The sequence below is a fragment of the Phascolarctos cinereus genome, unplaced genomic scaffold, assembly GCF_003287225.1.
Source record: "Phascolarctos cinereus isolate Bilbo 61053 unplaced genomic scaffold, phaCin_HiC Scaffold_1;HRSCAF=81, whole genome shotgun sequence".
Classification (NCBI taxonomy): Eukaryota; Metazoa; Chordata; class Mammalia; order Diprotodontia; family Phascolarctidae; genus Phascolarctos; species Phascolarctos cinereus.
The window spans coordinates 229,944,954-229,969,386 of record NW_027555514.1 but is presented as its reverse complement, the minus strand read 5'-3'; the positions used below and the strand labels follow the sequence as shown (position 1 = coordinate 229,969,386).

At 37.6% G+C, this 24,433-nt stretch overlaps 1 protein-coding gene across 1 annotated transcript in view; it reads right to left on the bottom strand.

The window, feature by feature from the left end:
* Positions 1-24,433, bottom strand: part of LEMD3 (LEM domain containing 3) — an 85,188-nt gene that overhangs the window by 12,109 nt on the left and 48,646 nt on the right. The window contains 3 exon segments of the mRNA XM_020990196.2: positions 1,044-1,207; positions 1,297-1,376; positions 15,909-15,976. Of these exon segments, the coding sequence (XP_020845855.1) occupies positions 1,044-1,207; positions 1,297-1,376; positions 15,909-15,976 (312 nt within the window).

Genomic DNA, 24,433 nt, shown 5'->3' with positions numbered 1-24,433 from the left:
AGGCAATGGGGTCAAGTGACTTGCCCAAGGTCACACAGCTAGTAAGTGTTATGTGTCTGAGGCCGGTTTTGAACTTAGGTCCTCCTGAATCCAGGGCCGGTGCTCTATCCACTGTGCCACCTAGCTGCCCCAAAGTATTATTTTAATACTAATTAAAATAGCATTAAAAATAACATTTAAAGAAATTCTAGACAATTCTTAAATGTTTCTTAAGAAAGCACCCTTTCGTTACTATAAGATTTATCCATTTATATTTAACTTAATTCTAAAATTTAAAATTTAAAATAACCTGACAATATGTTACAAAGATTTTTCTTTATGAGTTCAAAATAATGAACTACTAGAAGAGCAAAAGGATGAGTCTAAACTTATCTTAACAATCTCCTCAAATAATTGAAGCACATGATTTTAGGAAAATGCAACTTTTAGATGGGTTGAAAGAAAGAGGAAATGAGTAAAAATGTCTTAAAAGTTTCACCATTAAACATAAATGTCAACATTTTACAAAATTCAGTTTGCTTAATAAATATACATCCAAAGTATTTCAAAGTAAACTTATAGTTTAAAAATCATACTTCTCATTTCCCTACTTTCAATAAGAAAAGACAAAAGTCTGTTAAAAAAAAAAAAAGGTCTCAGCTTCACACCCCACCATCCCATCCCATAGGGTTCCCTTCAAATCCAATTCAATATTTTTCACGAGAGTTCCCTGGCACATAATTAGTCTGGTGCGCTGGAGAGAGTTCTGGACTTGGAATAAGGAAGACTCTGGTCAAGCCATTTCACATTTCTCATTCTCAGTTTCCTGGACTGTAAAATGGGAACATATCTACTGTCATAGGGTTATTGAGAGGATCAAATAATATAGGCAAAGCGCTCCACAAACCACACAGTGATAAATCACGTGTGTGCATTAGCTACTATTTTAAACAACAGCAAAAATCCCTCAACAGACCGCACTGACCCATCCACTCTGCAGACTGCCTGCTCTTCTTCAAACTCTACATGGCATGCACGATGACTATGCCGGCACGGCGACTTACCGAAGCACAACAACAAGAGCAAGCACAACAGCAGCAGTCTGTGAGTCACAGTCACGAGTGCACGCCGAAAGCGACACCAGAAAGACATCTGCGGCCTGGTGGACTGCAAGAACTGCACATCAGCTATGTCTGTCACGTCTTCACTTGAGCTGTTACCAATACACCTGTTTAAAAATGACGAAGGGGCAGTTTAAAACCTAAGCCATTCTCTTACGAGTGTTAAAGGAAACAAAATTAAAAGAAAATTACTTACCTTATGCCGACATCCTTTCCATTTTCTAAAATCCACTGCAAAGACGTATTAAATACATCTTCATATTCAGGACCTAAATCCTACCCAGAAAAAAACATATAAAAGAACAAACAGATTCCTTAGTAAAAAAGAAAAACTTATCATAACAAAAATTTTAATGCTGCATTAAGACTAAAACAAGTAAGTGAAATTGCTGGATTTGAGAGTTGCAAGGCACCTCAGTGATCATCTATTCCAACTTATACACAAAGGGAAAATCACCACTACAATGTACCAAAAAAAGTCAAGAGACTCTGAAGACCTCTAAGGAAGGGGAGTCTATCACCTCTAGAGGTAGCTTTTTCATTTTTTGGACGGCTCTGATTGGTAGTAAGTTTCCCCTGGTCTGAAATTGGTTCTTTTGCAATTTCCTATCCAACATAGTGGCCTGTAAGTACCTGAAGACAGGTATCATACCTCTCCCCCTCTCACCTGCCTCTGGAGTCTTCTCTAGGCTAAATGTGCTCAGTTACTTCAATTGATCTTTATATAACGAGGCCCTTCACTATCTTAGTGGTCTTCCTCTGGATACCCTCTAGCTGATCAAAGTCTTCTTAAACTATGGTGGTCAGAATTAAAGACAATAATGCAAACGAGGTCTGATCAGAGTACAAAGAGAACACTTTCCCTCTCCAAATCCTGAAAACTATGCCTCTCCTAAAGAAGCTCAAAATCTCATTAGCATTTCTGGCTGCAACATCACACCATTTATTCCTACTGAGCCTATAGTCAGTCCACTAAAAGGCCCATATCTTTTTAAAGAGTAACTGCTAGCCTTCCATCTTCCACTTTATACTTGTTAAGTTGATGATTTGTTACTGAGTACAGGTCTTCCCATTTGTCATTAATGAATTACATCTTATTAGATCCAAACTGATGCTCAATCAAAATCCACTTGGATCCTGTTACCAGTATGCTAGCTATTCCTGACAGCTTTGTGTCATCTGCAGATAGGATGAGCATGCCCTTGATGTCCTAATCTAAATCAATGATAACAACGTGGAACAGCACAGGGCCAACCACAGATAGATATCTGATAGATACCGTATACTAACATTGAACAAATAAATCACTTGGAGTCTAGTAATCTAAATAGTTTTTCAATCCATCTGTATTCCTGTCTAATCCATATCTTTCCACCTGCTGCACAAGGTTAGAATGAGATATTTAACAAAAGCTTTGGAAAATCGAGCTCAAAAATAGTTACATTACCCTTACCTCCTAGGTAAAAAAGGAAATAAGGTTAAGTCTGGAATAACCTGTTCTTGATGAAGCCCAGATACGCTGCTTCTAGATACATCAATGATGCTGATAAAACTTTTCTAGGAATCAAGGCCAAGCTTGCTGACTTCTAGTTTGCCAGCCCATCCCCCACCTCACCCTGCCCAAATCAGAACATTTGGCTTTTTCCAATCTTATAGCACCTCTCCTATTCCTAGTGATCTTTCACATGTTACTGACAATGGCTCAGCAAAAACATCTGCCAGATCTTTCAGAACTCAGAGGTAATTCATCTGGATCAGGTGATAGGAGTTCTCTACTCTCTCCTTATTTACCTTAAGTATTATGCCAACATTTTTTGTTCTGTCATTTCTGGTCCCTCTCCTTTGCAGAGAATCAGAAGTGCCATGAGAACTAAGCAGTTATGCATTCTCTATGCTGTCTATTATTATATGCCCATCTGTGCAAAGGTCCCACACCCCTACTTTGGTCCCTTTTCTTTCAACACAGCCATCAAATAGAGAGAGAGAGAGAGAGAGAGAGAGAGAGAGAGAGAGAGAGAGAGAGAGAGAGAGAGAGAGAGAGAGAGAGAGAGAGAGAGAGAAGAGAGTTTGTTGTCCCTGGCCTTTCTCTCCAGCCTCAGTCCATCCTGAGACCAAGTTTGCAAGACTACAACAGGCCTTTAAGGGCAGCTAGGTAGCACAGTGGATAGAGCACCATGCCTGAAGTCAATAAGATCTGAGTTCAAATTTGGCCTCAGACACTTACTAGCCATGTGGCTCAGGACTTAAATTCCATTTGCCTAGGTTTCCTCATCTGACAAGGAAATGGCAAATCACTCCACTATCTCTGTCAAGAAAACCCTAAACAGAGTCACAAATTGGACATAACTGAAATGACTAAATAACAACAAAAAACATGTTTTTATATTCATTTCTATTCATGCCTCCTTGATTCCATCTTCTGCATGTGTCTTTTATAAATCTAAGTTGGTTGGTGACCTCTCTATGCATCCAAATTGGTCTCTTTAAACATATATAATTTTTGTTCTTCATTGGAATTGTTTCCCTTTATCTCTCCTGGGCTAACTTCCTCTGAAGTATTTTATTCCATGGGAACTTACCCATGTTTACTCTGAACCCATTTCAAATCTGCTTTTCCAGTATCTAAATCATGTATCAGACTATGGTTGGACTTCCTCTCCTTTATCACAAAATCTAGAAAACAGTGGTCACTCCCCTCCAGAGTTCCTACCATTTTCACCCCAGAAACCAGTTCCTTTCTGCTAATGAGAATTAAGATCCAAAACAGAATCTCCCCTTGTGGGTTCATCCACTATTTGAAGAATGAAATCAACACTCAGGCAAATGGTTATTAATTAGCTGCTCTGCTTTTGGCAGCACTCCAGCATATGAATAACCGAATAACTGAATAACTGAAGTCCCTCATCAGTATTATATCAAGTCTCTGTGCCAGGTTTGTGATCTCCTTCCCAAACTCTTCCTCCATTCTTGCTTTCTGTTGGAGGGAGAGGGGAGTATCTGCAAGGATATGGCAATGACAAAATCACATCTGTTTCTCTCTCCATTGAGCATCACCCAAATGCTATTCTTCATGATTCCAACCTGTTTCCCGGATTTCTTCACATGAGTGTACCTTCTTAATATACAACACTACACCTCTGACTTTTACCATCACCCTGTTTCTTTTGAATAAAGGCATATCCATCCAGGGTCTGTCAAATGTGTCACCTCACCAAGTTTTGGTGAGAACTCTGAGGTCAACTATGCCTACATATTGCATTAGGATCTGCAGTTCTTTATTTACTGAATGAACTCTGGGCATTTGTGCATATACACAGTTGATGCCATGGGCTTTACTACTGACTCTTCTTGGATTTTGTCTCACCTACTATTCATCCTTCCTTGTGGCTACTCTCTATGTAACTTAGACAGTTTTCTCCATGTCTCATCATGTTCAAAGCCCTTTAGAAAAGACTTGCAAAATATTCTTACTGATGTTAGGCATACTTTGGTCAAGAATCTTTCTTTTCTTTTTTCTATTAATTTATTTTGATTTATCAACAATCGCTTCCATAAGCTTGAGTTTTAAATTTTTCTCCTCCCCTCCTTCCCCCCATCCCTTCCCAAGACAGCTCGCAATCTGATATAGGCTCTACATATACATTCCTATTAAACATATTTTCACATTAGTGATGTTATAAGGAAGAATTAGAACCAATAAAAGGGAACACCAAAAAGAGGAAACAAAACAGAAGAAAAAAAAATAGCAAATAGTATGCTTCAATCTGCATTCAAACTCCATAGTTCTTTCTCTAGATGTGGATAGCATGTTATATCACAGGACTTTTGGAAATGCATTGCTGAGAAGGGTTAAGTCTATCAATATTAGTCATCACACAATGTGGCTATTACTGTGTATGACGTTCTCCTGGTTCTGCTCACTTCACTCAGCATCAGTTCACACAAGTCTTTCCAGGTTTTTCTGAGGTCCACCTGCTCATCATTTCTTATAGCACAATAGTATTCCATTACATTCATATACCACAACTTGTTTAGCCATTTCCCAATTGATGGGTACCCCCTCAATTTCTAATTCTTGGCCACTACAGAAAGAGCTGCTATAAGTATTTTTGTACATGTAGGTCCTTATCCCATTTGTATGATCTCTTTGGGATACAGCCTTACAAGTGTTATTGCTGGGTCAAAAGGTATACACATTTTTATAGCCCTTTGGGTATACTTCCAAACTGCTCTCCAAAATGGTTGGATCATTTCACAACTCCACCAACAATACATTAGTGTTCCAATTTTCCCACATCTTCTCCAACATTTATCATTTTCCTGTTTTGTCATATTAGCCAACCTGACAGGTGTGATGTGGTATCTCAGAGTTGTTTTGATTTGCATTTCTCTAATCAAGTGATTTAGAGCATTTTTTCATATGACTATAGATGGCTTTAATTTCTTCATCTGAGAACTGCCTGTTCATATCCTTTGACCACTTCTCAATTGGGGAATGACTTGTACTCTCATAAATTTGACTTAATTCTCTATATATTTTAGAAATGAGGCTCTTATCAGAGACACTGGTTGTAAAAATTCTTTCCCAGTTTTCTACTTCCCTCCTAATCTTGGTTGCATTGGCTTGTTTGTGCAAAAACTTTTCAATTTAACTTAATCAAAATTATCCATTTTGCATTTCATAACGTTCTCTATCTCTTGTTTGGTCATAAATTCTTCTGTTCTCTATAAATCTAACAGGTAAACTATTCCTTGCTCTCTCAGTTTGCTTATAGTATCAGCCTTTATAGCTAAATCATGAACTCATTTTGACTTTATTTTGGTATATGATGTGAGCTCTTGGTCTATGCCTAGTTTTTGCCATACTCCTTTCCAGTTTTCCCAGCAGTTTTTGTCAAATAATGAGTTCTTATCCCAGAATCTAGGGTCTTTGGGTTTATCAAATAGTAGATTACTATAGTCATTGACTACTGTGTCTTGTATACCTAACCTATTTCACTGATCCACCACTCTATTTCTTAGCCAGTACCAAGCAGTTTTGATGATTGCTGCTTTATTATACAATTTAAGATCTGGAACGGCTAGGCCACCTTCCCCTGCATTTCTTTTCACTAGTTCTCTTGATATTCTGGACCTTTGTTATTCCAAATGAATCCTGTTATTATTTTTCTAGCTCTGTAAAATAATCTTTAGTAGTTTGATTGGTATGGCACTGGATAAATAAATTAGCTTAGGTAGAATTGTCCATTTTTGTTATATTAGCTCAGCCTATCCATGAGCAACTGATGTTTTTCCAGTTCATTTGTGTGAAAGGTGTTTTGTAATTGTGTTCATATAGTTCCTGGGTCTGTTTTGGTAGGTAGACTACTAAATATTTTATAATGTCTACAGTAACTTTACGTTAAAAATCTTTCATCCCAAAGTTGTAAGCCAAGCCTAATACTATTCTCTGACACCACCTTCTTGGCTATCACTTCCCAAATTAATTCTCTCTTCTGCACTCCATTCCTTTACTAGTTAACAGTGAAGTAAACACAACTGGTGCCATTAGTGGTCTTCAGTACCTTGCCCAAGACTTCATAATGGTTGGCAATATATTTTAGGTTCCTACTGGAAGTGTCATGTATACCCAGGTGAATCAGGAGAAGTAGGTAGCTAATGTCACTCTTGATAATCTTAGAAGGTTCTCTGTTATGTCTTAGATGTATCCTTCCAAGAAGATAACAGATCTCTAGATTACTATCAGGTCCACAAATAGCTGCTTCAGCCAAGAGTCACTTCCCCTACAACTACCACCACCACCACCACCACCACATTTCTTCTCTTCTTCCTCTGACCCTTCCTGGATGAGCTCTCACCTGACAGCATCTGTAGCTCTACAACTTCATTCTTTGGTAGATAAGTAACTTCTTCCTCAAAACATCTAGCATTATTCTCTTCAGGAAGACTGCCAAATTTGTTTTTAAACTCTGTTTAGCTGGCCTTTTCCTTCCCTTTCTCCTCTGTGTTACACACATTTCCATTCCTCATCTTCCTAACAACATTCATGTCTCCACTCCTCTATTTTAGATCTTCCTTCCCCTTGCTCCCCCTTAGAATCCGTCTAGGAACACTTCATTCTCCTTTACAACCTGGTGTGTGGAGAAGTGAATCCATTTCATCTTTTCTTCCAGGAAGGAGATGCATCAGCCTACATTTGGAACACAGATTTCTGTGGTAGAAATCTAGACTTCTCCATCACGACCCTCTTCATCCCTAAAGATTATTAAAGCCTTGGAACTCAAACCTTGGACATCCCTTCTGCCCCGGGACCCTGACCTCAGAGCAGAGGATGGAGGGCTCCTTCCAGAACCTCCACTGAAGGAGGGTACCCTGGCCACCATCTCTTCATCTCCCACTAGGCCGAACTTCTCTGGACTGCTCCATCACAGCCCTGCACCAGGTACCTTCTCCCTCCCCATGTCCTTTTCAGCTTCCTTTTGCATGTTGTCTTCCCCATCATGGGCTCCTTGGGAGCAGACACCATCTTTCTTTTTGCATTTGTATTCCCAGAACAGTGACTGGCACATCATAAGCACTTAATAAACATCTGTGACCAACAGAAATAAGAACATCATTTACTTGATGCACGTCACTCCACAATTTCCCCTGCTCTCCATAAGTTAAAATGTTTTGTTTGTTGCTTCGAACTATTTGTAGGTGTTTACATTTCAATCTAAAACAATACTTTCCTTTCTACCATGATATAAAGGCTTTTGCAAATGGGGGGAAGACCAGAATTACTTCACCTTCCCCACCTAATACACAGCTAATTATGTGCAACACCATTTTTGCAGGTACCTCCACCAAGCCTGACTTAATTTTTTTTTAAAGGTGAATTACACTAAAGTCTGTGAATAAACCAAATTATTGTTAAATCAATATTGCCAGTAGTATTTTCAACCTATTGTAACTAAAAATAAAATGGAACTTATGCTTAGCTTCTCTCAATAGTTACAGAAAAAAAAGATGCTAGACAATCAGAAAGTAAAAGGAATATTGGCTTTTTCTTAGCAAAAAAGCAAAGGGACAACAAAAATTTTGTACAGGGTTATTTTTGCATTTTTTAAAACCAGACCAACAGAACACGTTACTAGGAGGTAGTAACAAAAATATGATGACTTCAATATTAAATGTTCATCAATGTGATGTTTTTTTCAAAATAGGGTTGTTATCTAAATTTGCTTTAATACTGATTTTTCTGTTTTTTTGCAAACATTACATAACAAACTACATTTTTCAAAGTAAACTCAAAATTAACCATCATTTGGTCTTTTACATGGAGATAAATAACTCTGAAAGTATTTGATCACATAATTATAGAATCTTCTATAAATTCAAAATTTTGTATACTGAGTTTACTTATATGTTATATCAAATGAAGTGACTCAACTATTTAATAAATATAGCAGAAAATTCATTAAGAGTGATAATAAATCCATCAATGCATCCTTAAATTTTATTTTTAAAACTATCTTTTATGTAGAGGTGGTCAGCTATATGATGAGAAAACAAAAAGATAAGGGTTTGTTGTAAAGAAGTAAGAGGAAGGAATAATTAGGGAGGAAGGAAAATATTTTTCTTATTTTCTATGACCCTATCAACAGCCGGTATCTCCTCATTTTCAGAAATACTGTGGAGCCTCACAATGTTCACTTAACTGACAGAGAAATTCCACTAGCAGCCACAGGATCAGGAAGGGCTTCACGTACAAGCTGCACCTTAAAGGAAGAGAGTGACTACAAGACAAGGTTTAAGAGAGAATGCCTTACAGGCATGGGGGAAGGTCAGTGCAAGGTATAGACAGGAAATGGAGTAGAGTAAATGAGGAATAGAGAGAAGATCACAGAGCATGGAAGTAGTGTCCAATAAGCTAGAAAAGACAGGCTGGGACAAGGTTGTAAAGGGCTTTAAAAGCTAAGCAGAGTTTGTATTTTATCCTAGAGGTTTCCTACAGGGAACTCAGAGTTTGAGAAAGTGAATGATAGCATCGGTCAGAGGCTGCTAGATGGCACAGTAGTAGTAGTAGTAGTAGTAGTAGTAGTAGTGCCAGGCCTGGAGTCAGGAAGACTTGAGTTCAAATCCCTGACCCTGGGCAAGTCACTTAACCTGTCTGACTCATTTTCCTTACCTGTAAAATGGGGGTGATAACTCTTCCCAGAGTTGTTGTGAGGCTATGATGAGATAATGCACAAAGAACTTTGCAAACATTAAAATGCTACATAATTGCTAGTGACAGTTATCATCATTATTATTTGTGCATAAGAAAAATCACTTTGGCAGCTGAGTGTAGGATAAAAAGCAAGAGTTGGCAACTAAATAATAGATAAGTAATGGCTTGCATTGGTTTTTGCATTTAAAAAAAAATTCATGTTATTGATACATTTTGTTGTTACATCACTGTCACAGAGGAGGGAATCCTCCCTTATGAAGACTAAAAACAAGTAAAACAAGATGTAATGCCCTCACCTGGCAAGGTAAAAGACAGTCTTTCCTAGTGGCCCTCTGCCTCAAGGAAGTAGGCACATACAATATGCAGACTGAATCTAGGGGTGACGAGTGGACAGCAGGTGCCATACCTGGTATCCCTGAAATACTAAAGTATTCAGAATTAGGGTGTCCAGTGCATCTGGATAAACAGGATAAAAAGCCATAGATGGATGGTACAAGTACAGAGACTTGTTACAGTAACAAAAACTGTCATGCAGGAAAAAAGCATTCTTTGAATGCTGTGTAATTATAATGATCAAATTTAGCTCCAGAGAAAACTTAAGAAAATGAAGCTTCCTTCCTTCTCTGGAAAGAGGAGGGTGTGTATGTGGCGGAGGGAGCACCACAAGACCCTCTCAGTGCAGAATACTGTATGTACTGCCTTGGACATGATTAATGTGGTGTTTGGTTTTGTTTCTAACTTTTTTTTTTCTATTATAGGGGATAGCTCACCAGGCAGGTGAGAGAGAGGGATATAGCTTGAAATGACAGCAATGTAAAAATAAAATGGACTGACAAAATAAGATGAAGAAAAATACATTCTATTTTTAGAATGTTAGGAAAAATTGAATTGCCTTAAAATCTTATGGTTTTATTATAAACCCTAATTTTGGTTTCATAGTGCTATATCTGTTTCACAAACCTTGCTTTGGTTAGGTAGAAGCAACTCCACTGTATTTATCTGGACCAACTAAAATGTTTTATTTTATGAAAAGAAAAGAAAAAGAGGATGAAAGGCACAATTAAGGGTGAAGAGAAGAGGGAGGGAACCTAATTGCTGGCATTTCACAGAATGGCTAATCCACAGGCTGGCAGTAGTTAATGGAACCTCACAAAGGCTCAATAAATACAATTATAATAAACATTTTATTCCAAAATGGTTGCCACCTTCACTTCCTCTCCTTTCACTCAGCCCTTTGTAGTCTAGCTTTTGACCTCGTCAATCAGCTAAAACTGCTCTCTCCAAAGGAACCAAGAAGCTCTTACTGTTGTGTGTGATAGTCTTCTCAGTCCTCATCCTTCTTGACCTATGTGTTACATGGTATGTTGAGCACCATGCCCACTAAATACCCCTTCCTCAAGGCTTTCTCGTGACATTATTCTTTCCTCGTTCTCCTCTTCCATGTTTAACCACTCCTTCTCCATCTCCTTTACTGGCTCATCATCCCTATCACGCCCTGTAGATGTATGTACCAAGAACCCTGTCTAGGCCCTCTTCTCTCTCTACATCCTCTCGGTAACCTCATCCTTCCCATTGGTCTAATTAGCAACTATATGTGGATGACTCACTGATCTACATATCTTGTCCCAATCCCTCCTGAGCTTCAATCCAGCATGTTCCAAAGACATCTGAAACACAACCTATCCAAAACTGAACTCATCTTTCCTCAAAACCCCCCTTATTCCAAACCTCCTTATTTCGTCCAGACACGACCATCCTTCGGTCTCCCAGGTTTGTAACCTAAGCATTAACTCAGACTCCGTACTCTCCCTCAACCCATATATGTATTAAACCCATATGTGCTAAATCTTGCTCTTTCTTTGGCATCCAACCCATTCTCCCTACTCACAGAGCTACCACCTTAGTTCAGGCTTCCATCATTTCTTACCTAGATTACTGCCACACCCTTCTAATTGGTCTCCCAGCCTTAAGTCTCTCCCTTTCTGTGTAGCCTCCACACTGGTGCCAAGGTGATTTTCATAAAGCAGATCTGACCATATCACATCAGTGCCTTCCTATAGCCTCCAGATTCAAACACAAACTCCTTTGTTTAGCTTTTAAAGTACTTTACAACCTGGCCCCAACCTATCTTTCTGGCTTCACCACACATTTCTCTCCCTCCCACACTCTGATCTAGCCAAATGGGTTTTTTTTTCTGTTTCTCAAACACTACACTTCATCCCCTGGCTCTGCCTTTCAAAATACATTATACATAAAACACTAATTTTCAAAGACTTGGAATAAGATTAAATTTGTTGTTATTCAGTTGTTTCAAGTCGTGTCTGACTCTTGGAATTTTCCTGGCAGAGATACTGGAGTGGTTTGCCATTTCCTTTTCCAGCTCATTTTACAGATGAGAACTGAGGCAAACAGTTAAGTGACTTCCCCAAGGTCATACAGCTACTGTTCCCCAAAGCCAACCTAATATATCTTCCTGAGTTGCCATATTTTCCAGAAACACGGGACCCAGGGTATGCAGGAGGTCCTGAATGGGTTAAGGATAAAGTCCTTTGACTTCATCCCCAGAGCTGACATAATTTGTTATTTGCACCTTTAGCTGGACTCTCAGTGTGTCCTTGAGGGTCAAACCACTGATAAGTGTCTGATGCCAGATTTGAACTTAGAAAAGTCTTTCTGACTCCAGGCCTAGCATTCTATCCACTGTACCAACTAGCTGCCCCTGTGCCATTATGACACAAAAAGGATCCTGCATGTCCAAGTTGATGCAGATGAGGACACTCCCAGAAGACTTAAGTGACTTGCCCATGGTCATTCATATAACTAGTGTGTGCTACAGCTAGGAATTAAGTTTGCCTCTAAGTTCAGGTCTCTTTCCCCTATATAATATAACCAAGAGGCTACCTTTTAAACATCTGGTCCTTCTCCAATAATGCACTGTGCTTCCCAAAAACGCTGTCAGGTTTGTGAGCTGTGGCAGGTTCTACCAATGAGGAAAAGCTTCAAATTTGGGCACAGTGACACTATATGTTTGCTGTCTAAAAACAAGTCTAGCTAAAATTCAAGGAGCCTCAATCACCACACATCACCACACTTCAGATTTATGAATGTTTTGGCTGCACTGATTATCCAAAACCAGTCATAGGGAGGCTGCCATCTTGGTGAATGAAAAAGTTATTCAAAACACTGAAACTGAAAAAATTAAGCAAGATAAAAATTTTAACATTATTAGAAGAAGTCGAACTCTGAGTAACAAAAAATGAATGAAGGTCCTTGAGAATAAGTACTGAAATATACCCCAAGCCCCTTCTCATTTCAGGGAGTTAAGCTATATACAATGAGAGATGTGGTCACTGCATCATATGTTTTTTTTTCTTCTTTTTCACAGAAGAGGGTTCAATTTAAGGAATTCCCCTCTCTATAAATAAATATTATAATACATAATAAATATGATAATATATAATATATACCAAAGGTATTTTTTAAAGAAAAAATAAGTATAGCACATAAAAGATTCTAGTTACTTGAATCTGTGGTATAGGTACTCCTAGACATCTACAAAAAGCTGATGAGAACAGTCACAAGTGGGTTATTTCAGGAGATTAATACAATCATGTTCCATTTTCTTTTCATACTTAGTTTCAAGGGGTCATATTCCCAATGTCATTACATTGGGGAAGATTTGTTAAAGGAGGGTAAATCATTTGCGTGCGTGCATGCATGTGTATGTAGTGTTTTTGAGGCTGTGGTGGCCTCAGTAGGAAGATGGAAAATTAAACCACAGTTTAATTTTCTTCTATGTTTCACAACAAATATATTCTACTTAAGTTATGTTACGGGTTTGAAAACATTTCAAGGCTAGCCTAGGTACTTATTCACAACTCATTTTCGATGGAAAAATGCAGATTCCAGAGTGATCAAATTACAAAATGAATGTTTGGAACACTTGTTTTTACATTAGGAAAGCTTGTATTTTGAATAAAATAATATGTAACACTAAAATGGTCCACTAGAGGGACCACAACCCTTCACACACAAAAATGAATCTACTTTCTATTTGTGGGGATATACAAAAACTAAAGATATTTTATAAAAAAAAAAGTATAAACAAGCTAAAAAAATGTGAATGCCTTCCAAAGCAAGAGAGAAAGATACAGAGAGAAGAAAGGGTAAAACTGTAGAGTACGCAATGCGCATGCACACACACACACACACACACACACACACACACACACACACACACACATACACACACACCCCAGGTATAAGTGATTTGGTTCATGGGTATGATTAGGCTGCTGCTCAAAGCACGTCACCAGTCTACACCAGGGGTGGGGAACTTACAGCCTCAAGGCTACATGTGACCCTCTACGTCCTCAAATGCAGCCCTGTGACTAAATTCAAACTTCACAGAACAAATTCTTTTTATTATGGGATATTAAGGGGACTCTACACAATACATGCAGTGCAAATGTTATTTTTTAAAAAAACCAGCCTCTCTCATGGGACAGCAATGTCTATAAAAGAAGTCTGGACTTAGAGTCACAGGATTTAGGATCCTATTCCATCTCTGCTACTCACTACCTGTGCAAACCTCAGGCAAATCATTAACCACTCTGGATCTCAGTTTCCTCATCTGTAATTTGAGGAAGCTAGAACAGAAGTTCTCTAAAATTCCTTCTAGCCCTAGAGTTTATATATGGCTTTCTTTCTCCCTTATGCCAACTATAATAAGACTTGCATTGCACTTATATTAAAAACATGACATTTAAAATCCGACAACTAAGCCATCAAACATGGCGGGGAAAGTTTGAAATCCTGTACATGCAAGGATTCTCAACTTTTTCTTTTTTAAGCTCTAACCTCATATGTGTATGTGGAAAGGCAGTCCTTCCAACGAACAAAAGCAGAGTACCAGGGCCACAAATACCTCAGAGGGCTTAAAATAATGTTCCAAATGGCAATGGTTTAAATATACTCTAACAGGATTGTAAATATTAGGGTATCTACCGTTTCGACTATTTACAGGTTTCAAAAAACATTCAATATTCTCTAGAATTGTAAGATTGAGAGCCGAAAGGGACCGGAGAAAATCTTTTAGTCTCTATCTCCTCACTTTATAGATAAAGAAATTGAGGGTTAAAAATGTTCAATGACTTGCCCAAGGTCAACAGGGCAGTAAACAGCACAGCTGGGACTTGAACTTAGGTCTCCAAATCCAGACAAAATATTCATGAATAAGTGGGATCCTATGAACACCTGAATGCATTTATTCTTCAGGAAATAATTCAATGACTCCAGGATGTCCATCTTTTATAAAAATTACATATCTACTGAACCAAAATAAATTTCTCTAAATCTAAAGTTATTATGGGCAAAATATAAGTGAACATTTCATATTTTTGCATGCATAGTCTGACAAGCAGGGACATTTGTGTTTTTATTTTCTCTACAGCTTCAAAGTGCCTGGCACATAGAAGCTTTGGTTAAATTAATGAATGAAAGCCATGAAAATAGTTTAAAAACTGGGGTTAATTTTATTTTCCAAATATGTGTAAGAAGCTTTAATGATTCATCAGGATGCCATTCAGTTCCATAGTCTTAAAAGTGCCAATATTGAAGGTATTCAGAATATAATGTTGGAAATTCTTAAAGCAGTAAATATAAAAAAGGAAGGAAATGTGATGATTCTGATGTTATGATCTAGTAGCAAGAGAGTGTGAGATGGGTTGACCTAACTTTCTAGTAACCAAATTGTTCAAATTCTTAATGGTAACAATAAAAAAAATTATAGGGGCAACTAGGTGGCACAGTGGATAGAGCACCAACTCTGGAGTCAGGAGGACCTAAGTTCAAATCCATCCTCAGACCAAATACTTGACACTTACTAGCTGTGTGACCCTGGGCAAGTGACTTAACCCCAATTGCCTTGCAAAAAAACCCAGTAATAATAAAAAAATTATGAATAAGATTTTTAAAAATATGAAGTTACAGTTGTTGTATAATATTTTAGCTAAGCAGAATAAATCAAAAGGGGAGGTGAGAGAGAAGCTCTGAATTTTCCTAAAGATAGAAATCACAATTTCCTAAGCTCATGAGTAAAAATATTTTTTAAATTATAGTTTTAATTAGAAATATTCAGAAGCCAATAGTGAAAAATAGTAGACGAACTTGTCTGCATAAAGTTATTATTTTTTTTTAATGTTAAGCTCATGGTCTCTTATAATCAGATCATAAGGTATAGGCTGAAACATTTTCCCTTAGCATCATGCAAGAACTCTCCACAGGTTTTTAAAAAAAAAAGGGTTAGGCAGCAGTGTTAGATAACCTAATCTGCAACCCCTGTTAAGATTTTACAGCTATGAAAGGCTTCAGAGGACAAGTTCCCCAATACTCTCCATCTTGCTTTAATTAGCACTGGTTAAATTTGTCAGAATCTCATTTGAACACGCAGTTCCTAAACTACTTACACCACTGCCTGAATGTGAGCACATATCATTACATATCATTTAAATTTTTAGCAACACAGAGTAATTCAGTTCACAACATAACTGCTAGACAAACAGCATGACTATGAAAATTAAAATTTTACTGCTTACTTTTAAATATGCAGCTGCCTCCTGGACAGAAAGCCTCCTCTGTATAGAACTGCCACACTCATGATCTCCTGGAAACATTAATATTTTATTTGAATCAATATTTCATTAAAAACAGACAATTCAAAAGCATTTACATACAAAATTTGGATGTAAGGTTTAATGATCTTATAAACATCAATAGTATGGAAGACTTTACTTATACTTTCTATGAAAAATACTTAAAATTAAATTAATTAATTAAAAATATTGAGGAAAACCATAATTTTCCACAGGAACATGTTCTAGAGTCAATTAGATATTGCTTGTCTTCATTCTTCATTTTTAATAAATGATTTCTTTACATGCTTAAAAGAAGAATGTTAAATCCCATTCCGTACTTAATAATAGTAACCCATAATAATGATTCATATTTGCAATTCTTTAAATGCTTTTCTAACAACTATCATATAGTAGTATACTCTATTAGAAGTGAAAACAAAATGTAGTAGGCATATGGTAGCTTGTTAAATGAATGAATTAATGAATGGCATTTAGATCTCAAAGAGTGGAAGATTCCCCTGCTCCTGCCCCCATCTCCACCTCTGGCAAGAGGAGAAGGGCATGGGTGATACTGTTAAGGAAATAAAATATCTATGCAAATAGTCTGTGTATATATCAAGAGTATCCTTGAAAACATGAGAAAGTGAGAGGTAAACTTTTTTCTACTGAAAATCACATCTGGGTGCAGCTAGGTGACGCAGTGGATGGAGTACCAGCCCTGAAGTCAGGAGGACCTGAGTCCAAATTTGACCTCAGACCCAACACTTGACACTTACTAGCTGTGTGACCCTGGGCAAGTCACTTAACCCCAATCGCCTTAAAAAAAAAACAACAAACACATCTTCAGGAACAACAATGACAGGTACAGAGAACATACCAAGTTTGTCAGCTGTCTCCCAAAAGCATTTAACTTAAACTCATAACAAAATATAGCCTTAGAAGTTCTCTTTTACGGGCAGCTAGGTGGTGCAGAGGATAGAGCACCGGCCCTGGAGTCAGAAGGACCTGAATTCAAATCCAACCTCAGACACCTGACACTAGCTGTGTAAGCCTGGGCAAGTCACTTAACCCCAATTGCCTCACCAAAAAAAAGTTCTCTTTCAGGGGCAGCTAAGTGGTACAGCAGATACAGCACCAGCCCTGGAGTCAGGACGACCTGAGTGTTCAAATCTGGCCTCAGAAACTTGACACTTACTCACTTTGTGATCCTGGGCAAGTCACTTTCACCCAAGCATCATCCAATGCATGTCAAAAACCATACAAGAGGATATGATAAATGCAACCATGAAGGAAAACACTGTTTAACAGCCCCTTGGGTAGCAGTATTAACCAACACAGAAAATGTCACAGAAGAGGCCCTTGCAGTGTCCAAAAAGCAGAGGGAATTCCTAGACATATTGAAGTTTCCTTGCTTTCATTTGCAGATGAGCAATGCCAAATACATTAAGAATTCTACAGGGCCTCCTCAGTGAGATTTAGGAGGACTCAAATGACAGTCAACAATTTAAGTAGTTTTAAAATAGCCAGATTACTGAAAGATACACACTCTCCAAACTATGAGATGCAGGTTGAAGTACTTCAGACACCACACATGGAAAACATGCAGGGTCCACAATCAGTGTGGGCTGGATCATGGCTGGGAAACGGAGAAGTGCTGTTGAACAAGCCCGAGATGTCCATGCCAGCCACAAAAACCTAACTTTTAATGTAAGTTTTACTGAAGCTTGTTTTTTATAAACCTTCCTGACGACACTTTCTAATAATTCCTTTTCCCTCAAAAAAGAAGCCTCAATTTTAAAATTTAATTTTTTTTTGTTATTCTGTATTTGACAAACTCAAAAATGAGTATACGTACAGAGAACAGGACTGTATATCAAACCATGAATGCCTAGCATATATGACATGCATTAAAGAAAATAAATCTACCATGTTAGTTTCAAAACTGTCTTGTCTGTCTCCAACTAAGCCTCCTTCTAGAACCATCTTTAGCTATAAAGTTATTAAGTTAAACAAACAAAAAAAAGAAACTGGCATAGTAATGAGATAAACTATCTCACTACCCAGAGGAAGACATTTCATCTGATCAGAACTCTGGTAAATGCACTGAGTTGAATTCTAATGTGTCAGTGTTGTTGTTGTTGTTGTGGTTGTGGTCAATGTGTACCCTGTTCTTGTGGCTTGGCTTATTTTGCTCTGTGCAAACAAGGCTTTGTAAGTTTCTCTGAGTTCCTTTTTTCATGAAGCAATAATATTCTGTTATACTAACATACCATAGTGTGTTTTGGGGCAGCTAGGTGGCTCAGGAACACCTGAGTTCAAATCCAGCCTTAGACACTTACTAGCTGTGTGACCCTACGTGAGTCACTTAACACTGTTTGCCTCAGTTTCCTCATCTGTATTTTTTAAACTGCTAAAGAAAATGGCAAATCACTCCAATATCTTTGCCAAGAAAACCCCAAACTGAGTCCCAAAGAGTCAGAAACAAGTGAACAACAGCACCAACAACAAAAGAAACCATAACGTATTTAATCATTTCCCAAACGACAGAACACATTTTGCTTTCAGTTTTTTCTAAAATGAAAAAAGTGCTGCTGTTGAATATTCTGATATATTTAGGATCTTTGGCCTCTTTGGGGGATATATGTTTCTTAGTGGAATTGCTACATCAAAGAGAATGAACCATTTAGTCACCTTCATAGCATAGATTTAATCTGTTTTCTCAAATCACTGGATGTTTTCACAATTCCATCAATGCTGTATTACTGTGCCTACTGCCCCATAGCTTCTCCAACGCTGGATATTTACATGTCATATTTTGGCCAATTTGCTGGATATGCAGTGAAAACTTATTCTGATTTTTATTCCTCTGATTATTAGCAATTTGGAGATTTTTTTTCACATGGTTCATAAGCTTATATTTCTTTTTTTGAAAACTTTATAACCTTTGACTATTTATTGGGGGTTAATCTCCTTTCCTGTTGATGCTATATGGCTGTGTATCATATAACAGTCTCAGAAGATTCAAAACTGCACATGATTCAAAGATGAATGGCGGGTATAAGTAGGCTAGAGAATATTATCGACAATGACTTATAGGGGAATAAGTAGTCTAAAATATAGTAAAAGATACTGTGACTAGAAACAAAGTCAATCCTGTTATATAGTCACAATGGTGTGATACCAGATGGACAACCAGAGTAGTAATCTAATCTTTACAAAATATGAAAATAATCCAAGGACTCCAAGCACATTAAGAAAGCCCTATGGCTAAAGATGGATATATGGAAAGACATGAACAAGAACAGCATAGTATAAAAAGGTGTGGATGAGCTAAGGTCTTCTCTAAGGAAGAGAATACTGACATCACTGTGATCATGGATCCAACTGGAATGGAAGCTTTGTGGACCTTTACTCTCTTAAATGATCTCTTCCAGCTTTGTGTCATCTTAAAATAAGTAAAACATTCAATAACTGATAAAAAAATATTGGAGGTCAAGTCCCAGAAACATCTGTGGAAGACCACCCTCCGCACTGATATCAATGCATTAACTAATTGCTCTTTGGAAATTAGTTGGTCAGATACAATTCACTTACCTACTCTTTCCAAGTTGTCATCTACACTGTAAAAGATTTTCAGATGGCTTCCTGAAATCAAGATAAACTATGTCCACAAAACATCCCTGACCTACCAATCTAACAATCCTACTGAAAAATTAAGTCAGGTATTATTTGTTAATGAATTCATGCTGGCTTCTAGTCATTACTCATCTACATCAATATCCAATTCACAGATGGACTTGGCAAATGATAGGATTATAATGGACCCCCTAGGTGGCAAACTTCAGAAGAAGGAAGATTATAGTTTGGGAAAAGAAGCCATGGGGAGGAGAGAGACTCAGATAAGTGGGGGAAGAAGAAGAGAAAGGCACAGGTTCAAGAAAGGGCAAAAGTAGAAGACAAAATCCTATCACCATACCAGGGACAGTGTCAGTCAATAAAAGTCTAACTAGCAGACTTTGTTTCAGGTAGTTCAGCCAGGAAGAAAAGAATAGGTGAATGGAGTAAGGGCATACTAACAAAAGAAGTCAAAGCTGCATAAATTTTTATCTAAAACAGTAGCTCTTTCTTCTAGCTCATTTTGTCAAACCAGGCCCCTTACTCATGAATCTTAGATTGAAAAGGGAAAAGAGGCAAAAGAAAGGTCTAATGAGGGATTAAAATATCCATCATAAATTATGTAATTTCTTGCCTCTATATAAATTCCAACCATTGGTTCTCCTCCTTTGGAGCCAGAATTAGTAGTCCCTCTGCCATAGTAATCCCTCTGCCAAGTGACCTCCCTTTATATATATATGAAGTCAGTAATCTCATTTCTTTAAGTCTTTGCTTTCCCATGTTAAGAAAGCCCTTCAACCAATCTCACTAACATAATCTCAAGTACCCTTGTCATACTAAGCAACCTATTTGAGGCATACTTGTTTCTCAGTGTCATATCATGGTCTGACCAGGAAAGATTACAAATGGGACTACTATCCTCCCCTGACCTAGACACTATCTTCATAATGCATTTTAGGGCAGTTATATAATACAGCTGACATAATAAGCTCACAGTCACCTAGGGGTGATATCTTTAGGATTTGCCCTAAAACTCCCATGGCTTACCATGGGGAGAGGGAGGGCTAGAGACCCAGGTCTTTTTTCACATGACCAGCTAAAAAGTCATGTGTTCTCAGCTCCCTTATTGGGCAAGTAGAGTAAGTGCATTTGTACAAAGAGCTTCACATACACTTCTCTACTTCAAAGTTCTGTAATTTAATCAAGGTAGAACTGCAGATTGCAACCTCTATAAAATTTAGTACACGGTTTTTAAGAGCTGCTATGAACAAAAAATTTACAAGCAATATGGTGAAAAACTTCTCCAAGTTTAGACAAGCTAGTCTAAGATTATATATGGTTCATCACCAGAGGCTCGCACATGACCAAATTACATTTCATCTTCTTTGATTCAGTATGTTTCTCGTCTTACCATTCTGTCAAGATGGATCTCAATTCTTTCAAGAATAGCCCAATTAAGTTATCAGTGAAATTTAGAATAATGTCCCATGTAATACAAGAAATTATTTCTATTGGGGTTTGAAAAAACTTTCTACTAATAGTGAGGTACTAATAAGGAAGATCCTGTTAAGTGTTTCCTCTACCCTTCCTAATCTCCCTTCTTCAATTCCTAGATAGGATGAACAGCACCTTCCTTCTCAATGAAGGATAAAAACCAAGCTAATGAAAGTTGTCTTTAATCAAATTTTTGCATTAGAGAGAATCAATTATGTTTTTGTTTAATAGCCTTCTCTATAACTGAGTCAGGAAGGAACAAGATTCATCTGAAAGCCAGATCTCTACTTTATAGGACAGTATAGGACAGGTATATTCTTAACCTTTTGTGTGTCATGGATTCTTTTGGCAACCTATTATAGCCCCCTTCTGGTTCAAAGAGTCAGATTACAAAAGAAACCAAGTTCATGGATCCCAGGTTAAGAATCCCTAGTATAGGATGAGATAAGAGGGGCTACCATTGTCAATGGTTCTAAAGTTTGAGTCACTAGGAAAGTAAAAAAAAACACCTCATGCCTGAGCATAGAAGAAAAACTTCAAGCTTCCCCTTTCACTAAGGGATATGTGATATATAAACAGTGATCATGGATAGGAAATAAAAATAAGCAATAGAGATAAAAGCAAGATTTGCTAGGATGAACTGCTATGGTAGACATGAACTAGAGAGAAATCAGTGGTGATTGTGTAAGCCTAGAAAAATCTATGGGACTTCCAAAACTAAACAGAACCTGAGCAAAATGCAATAAAACTCATATTTTATTTGAATCCTGCACATTTTTACTTTAATGCATCAACAAACATCCTGAAGAAGATAGCACTTGAGTGGTGTCTTATGAAAGAAGCTAAGGATTCTAGGAAGGAGAAATAAGAGAGTGTTGTGAAGCACAGAGCCAGGAGATGGAACAGCAGCAGGCAGGCTAGCAAGGCTGCACCCAAAAGTGTGTGCAAAGAAGGGATGTGTATGAAGACTGGAAAGACAGGAAAAGACCAGGTTGTGAAAAACTAACCTGTGAAACAGTTTGTATGAAATCCTACAGGTAACAGAGGCATTGGAATCTATTGAGTTGGGGATGCTTGAGACACTCACACCTGTGAAAAGGATAGATTGTAAAAAGGAGAGTGAAGTACAAACAGCTAAATAAGAATTTACAACTTCCATGTATTCACTGAACATATAAGTGACCCTCTATTTAATCTTTTGAAAAAAAATTTTGCATTAAATTATTGCTGGGAAATTCATTTTACAAGAAGATATTTTAATGGCCTCTTTTTTGAAAGGAAGGAGAAGAATGAGACCTTTGATTTCACTGGTACAGGGAACTCCCATTGAAAAAACTCCCTCTACCAAGGCAGATGGGCACCTGCTGTGCAATGTCTAGACTTATGAGAGCTGCTAGGGGGCACTGGGTGGTTAAATGACTTGTCCAGGGTTCACACAGTGTTATTAGATGCTGGACTTGAATGTGGGTCTTCCTGACTCCAAAGACAGCTCTCTAGCTATTATCCTTACAATGTCTCTCAAAGGCTTTAATAAAACTACAAACACGAGTACCTCAAAAATTTACTGGATTCGTGACCTCACTAATGTAGAGACTGCCTCTTATTGGTGCAAGTTGCAATTTATGCTTTCATATCTTAAGCAATTCCCACCCCAGTTCTCCCTTAGAATCTCCACAAAGAATCTGTCAATCCAGGGTCTTTCAGGTCTTTATTTCATTGTTGCTGGTACGGTACTTGAATTGCTTATCATTACTCCGGTCCCTCACCCCTTCTTCTAGGTGTGTGTCCTTCCTTTTTCAATTATACATTTCCTCACTACTTGATGTTAATAATCAGAGAATCATTAAACTGAGCTATCTTTGTGGTTGTATTTATCAAAGAATCTTATGATCTTACTACATGTAAGAAAAACTCTGAGAGGAAAGCATTTCAGACTGGAATTTGCTTAAACCAAATGCTCTTCAGCAATTAAACAATAAATACACCAGGAGCTGGCATTCTATGTACCTTTCAGCCAATTATGAGACTGTAAAATGTGGACTACAATACTGGGAGAGCCTGTCAGTTCCTTCCCAAAATATTATCCAGAGTATCCTCAGTACATGTTCAAAGTATTATCAAAGATAAGAAAGGAGGCAAAGATCATGATTTGCTGTTTCTCCATAGTCTTTTTGGAAGAATACTATTTACGATCTTTTTCCATTCTTTTGTTATTATCTTATAAAATGCTTTTTAATATTCATCGCCTCTAGCACTGAGTGTGGTATAATCATTCTGCCCTGCTTCAAGAGTCATTTCAATTTCCTTGTACAGCAAATCAGATTCAAGAACAACAGATTGCAGCAGAAATAACCACAATGTCTCATTGCGAATGCCTATTTATTGTTGTCCTTCCACTCCAGTTCACGAATGCTCTCAGAAAGTTCTGGCTCCATTATTCCTCAATATCAGGCTGGAGGCTGACTTTTCACTTCTGCTTTTAACTGTTGCACAAGATAATACTACTCACAATCTCTCATCTTCTTCTGTAGCATTTTACAACTGAGTTTGTGCTCAGTTACTTTTGGCTGCCATTTCTTTTCAATGGCAAGAAGATCAAATGTTTACAGCTAAAGTGACTTCTAGGCCTCTTGTCCTCCATTATTCCGAAATCAACTTCAACCCTTTTGCAAACTTTTGCAGAAAATGGTGATCATCAAGTTCAGGGTCAATAGCAGTATCTTTTTGGTGTAGGTAACTGGCAGAAAACTTGAGGTCGAAGCAAAACTTGAGGTCAAAGCTATTAAAATCGTCTGTACTATCTCATTCTCATTTTTTTATCCTTTCTTATTTTATATCAATTTTTTTAAACCTTTGCTCTGGTCAGTCCAAAAACTGATTTTGGATATGAGTCCCATTAGCTGTTTACAATGTATTTATGGTATAGTCGATTTCATTTCTTTGGTGTTGTTGCTTGATTCTTCTTGAGGAAACTATTAGCCTGTGGCTCCTGTCTTTCATGAAACCTGGTCTCTATTTTCTATCACACTTTTTTGGTATCCTCCGCAGCACCAATCTTCACAAGGAGGTCACCTAGTCTACAATGACTTTGGAAGATCTTGTCAAGTTCTATGTATATTTTCTCTATTTCTTCATCCTCTGTAACAAAGGGTGTTATTGCAGTTTTCATAGCAAGTTGCTCTGTTTATGCTGGTTGTGAGAATTACATGTCAAAACAACCAAGTTTTCTTTAAAGTTATATTTCTTGCTGTCTTTGGGGACAGACATGAAGATAGCAACTCCACCAAGTCTTTTGCTTCCCTTAAGAAGAACCTGAGGTATTAAATCTCGTTACATTGTAATTTCCTTTCATCTTCTGGTTAACCTCCTTTTATCTT